This window comes from Helobdella robusta (assembly GCF_000326865.2).
Source record: "Helobdella robusta unplaced genomic scaffold HELROscaffold_2, whole genome shotgun sequence".
In the NCBI taxonomy this organism is placed as follows: domain Eukaryota; kingdom Metazoa; phylum Annelida; class Clitellata; order Rhynchobdellida; family Glossiphoniidae; genus Helobdella; species Helobdella robusta.
The window spans coordinates 165,323-169,074 of NW_008704083.1; the positions used below are offsets into that span (position 1 = coordinate 165,323).

Here is a 3,752-nt window from a genome sequence, read left to right on the forward strand (position 1 = left end):
ATGAAAAAAGAATACAGGGTTGCATCTCATTTAGCAGACAATTATTTTCTGACACTTGTTCGTCTGCACTGGTCACGAGTCGAACAAAAAAAAACTTTTTTCCAGCACAAAGCAATCAAACAGACACGCTCATACAAACACACACGCTCACACATACACACAAACACACATGCACGTACGTACACACTAACACTTACAATCAAGCTAACAAAGAGAACAGACGCAAAACTCACGATCAGACACACACACACACACACAAACTAATAGACAGACACCGAAACAAACACACATAAACCAACAAATAGACTTACAAACACACACTCACACACATACACACGAACATCCTTAATCTAAAAGTTAAAAAACACTGAAATTGTTATTTTATTGTTATTTTAAATTGTTCTTATTCAAATCCGACCTGTTCAAAGTTTAACCACTTATGTATAGATGGGGCAAAATATAAATTATGTGAATGTGTGCGCACGAGGTGTGTGTCTGCCGGCGTGTGTTTTCTAGTTATCTATTTCAAACATAAACAAAACTAAGCAGAAAAAGAGTGCCATAACTCAAAACTCTCCAGCCAAAATGTTTTGACACGTTAATATGGAAGAGCTGATATTGACGACTTGTCCATGTTTTGGAAGAAGTTTTTGAAAGATGATCATGTCATTGTTGTTGTTGTTGATGATGATGTCTTTTTGTTAATGTTGATGTTTTATTCGTTGTTGTATAGACATACATATATATATGTGAATAATGTTGTTTTTTCTCTCATACACACATATTCAAAATATCACTATAATCGATGTAACCAACGTATTCGATATAAGCGATGTATTCGATATATCCGACGCATTCGATATAGCCGTAAAGATCAAAATAGCTGATAGAACCAATAAAACGATGTAAGTGAATAACAAATAAGGCAAATTATTAGAAAAAATCTTTCGTAATGGTTTTATAGATGTTCTCAAATCTGTAATATTCGGTTAATGTTTACGCCTATGAGTGGCTATTAATATCAAAAGCATCACAATGGCATTACTGAAAAAAATCGCTTTTCTGTGTTGTTGTTTTTAATAATAATAATATTATAATAATAATAATTATTATTTTTGGTAACTTCACTAATAGTTTTATTCTCCAATTATTATTGTTGTTGTTTTTAACATTGTTTTTATTATTATCAAAGTTATTATTATTATTGTCATTTTGAAATTATTTTTAATGAAAAAAAAACTAAATAAATCAACTGCTTTAGAATTAAAATTTAACTGAAAGATTAAGGATTTTAATTTTGTTTTGGTTATTGAAAAAGTGTTAAGAAGTTTTTTTATTTGTTCGTTTGAATAAAAATAGTTATATATTAATTATAAAAATTTCTGAAACTTCAATTTAAAAGAAATTAATAAAGAATTCTCACAAAAATTGAAAACAGGTCGTAGTGCAAGTATCCTTGGATTTGATGTCATGATGTCACTTGCCAACATTAACAGCGACAAAAACGTCAACAAAAATTACATCAATGTAAATAGCAATGACATAAGTGATGGAATGGACGAGAATGACATCAACATAGATCATCTCATCAACAAAAACATCATAAACATTTACCCAAAAAACAGCATTGAGATCAAAAACAACAACAACATCATCAATAACAACAACAGCAGCCAAAACAACATAGTCATTATTAACAACAGCACAGACAACTCTAAAAATGACATTATTAACTACACGAATGCAAAAAATGTCATTATAGATTTAAGTAATAAAAATATAAGCGTGCTCATGAAAGATAATAAAAACAATAACAAAACAATTGGTTATGACGTCATTGTCAGCAACAACAATCAAAATAACAATAAGGTGTATAAAGCGGAAATCAACATTGATGTAATAAACAAAAGTATGCTTAGCATCAAAAACTATAATATCTTTCCCGAAGATTTCAGTGAAGAGAATATGAAAACTATTGGCCACAGATCTAAGAACGACGCAAATTACATTAACGAAATCATTAATAACAACATTAACTTCTACGACAACATTAAAAACATTACAAACAGTAGCAGCTATAGTATCAACAGTCAGTACATCATCAACAAAAATACCGACGAAGATTCTAGCACAGGTTACATCAACAAAATGGACGACAACATCACTGAAAACAACAACATTAACAACGACAACATTAACAACAGCATTAACAACAATAACAACCACATTAACAACAACATTAACAACGACAACATTAACAACAACATTAACAAAAACATTAACAACAATAACAACCACATTAACAACAGCATTAACAAAAACAACAACAATATTAACAACAACGACAACAGAAATAACATCAACAACAGCAATCAAGACATCATTGCCGCCAACAATAGTAATAACGACGACACAAACATCCATCTTTTACTGGACTACCAAAACGATTCGCCACGACCACAACAACCACTGCTACTATCCACAAGCACATCTGTCGATGAGCACTTAGCCAAAAATCACTCAAATTTTTTTCCATATTCTTACGATGTACACTCAATTGGTCACTTAGACATCTGCGATGCTGAAACATTTGAGGCCGAATGTCCAGTCAATCACGTTATTCTGGTCAGATCTGCACTTTATGGCAGGATTGATGTCTGCAGGTTAGTTTTTTGGTTGGTTGTTTGATTGGCTGGCTGGTTGGTTGTTTGATTGGTTGGTTGATTGGCTGGTTTGTTGATTGGATGATTGATTGGTTGTTTGATTGGTTGATTGGCTAGTTGGTTTGCTGGTTGGATGGTTGTTTAGCTGAAATTTTAGTTTATCAACTCCTATCAAATTTGAAAATTGATGCCATAACGCGTTAAACGTATATAAACTTTTACGAATTCGAGTTTTAAGATTTGCATGCTACCGAACACTAATTTAATAGTTACAACGTTAAAATAAGTTGGTTAAAACATAAAAATGGAAGATATTAGTATAATTAATATTTTGTCCGTAATAAAACCAGTTCACTTTTTTAATTTGAGTTGATTTTCATGGAACAAAAATTCAATTTTTTTTTGAGATTTTATTTGAACGCCTTGAGCGTTCGAGATTGTCCAAAGAATGATGGTGCATTAACAAATGATGTATGATGGCTGATTTGTAAAAATAATTTGATTATAATTAGAAGACCATCAAAAAAGAATTGATTGATAGCTAATATAAAAAAAATTCTTATAAATGAATTTTGAATTTTAACGAGTCGTCAAGCCATCCGTCATTTTCACGCTACAACACGACATCAAATCAACCACAACAACCACAACAGCATTAGCAACACCACGAACACTAATAACAAAACTGACATCCGCATAATCAACAAAACAACAATAAAAACATCAACAGCGTCTACCTTAACAACAACAACAACAACATCCACCACAACATCTAAAACTTCACCACACCATACCACAAAAACCGCAGCCACACCATCAACCAATCCTCACCAGATGTCTGGAAGATGCATTCGGATACGTTGGTTGCTACACGGATGTCCTGACACTGGCAGACAAACATTGCTCCGGCAAGAATGGATGCACCATACATGTTCCGAACGCTGAGTTCGAAAGCACAAGACCCTGTTTGAAAGACTTGAAATCATTTCTTAGGATCAGCTATGACTGCGTGCCAAGTTAGTTCGTAATGTATTTTCTCCAAATATAAGTTTGTTGGGAAATATATATGGCTTGAAATATTGATAAAAG

General features: G+C 32.3%; 1 protein-coding gene across 1 annotated transcript; it reads left to right on the forward strand.

The window, feature by feature from the left end:
* Positions 1 to 1,035: 1,035 nt before the first annotated feature.
* HELRODRAFT_159904 (hypothetical protein) lies at positions 1,036 to 3,684 on the forward strand (the record flags this gene model as incomplete). Its single annotated transcript, XM_009016948.1, has 3 exons — positions 1,036 to 1,072; positions 1,439 to 2,625; positions 3,472 to 3,684. The coding sequence occupies 3 exons, from the start codon at positions 1,036 to 1,038 to the stop codon at positions 3,682 to 3,684; spliced, it is 1,437 nt and encodes a 478-aa protein (XP_009015196.1).
* Positions 3,685 to 3,752: the final 68 nt, after the last annotated feature.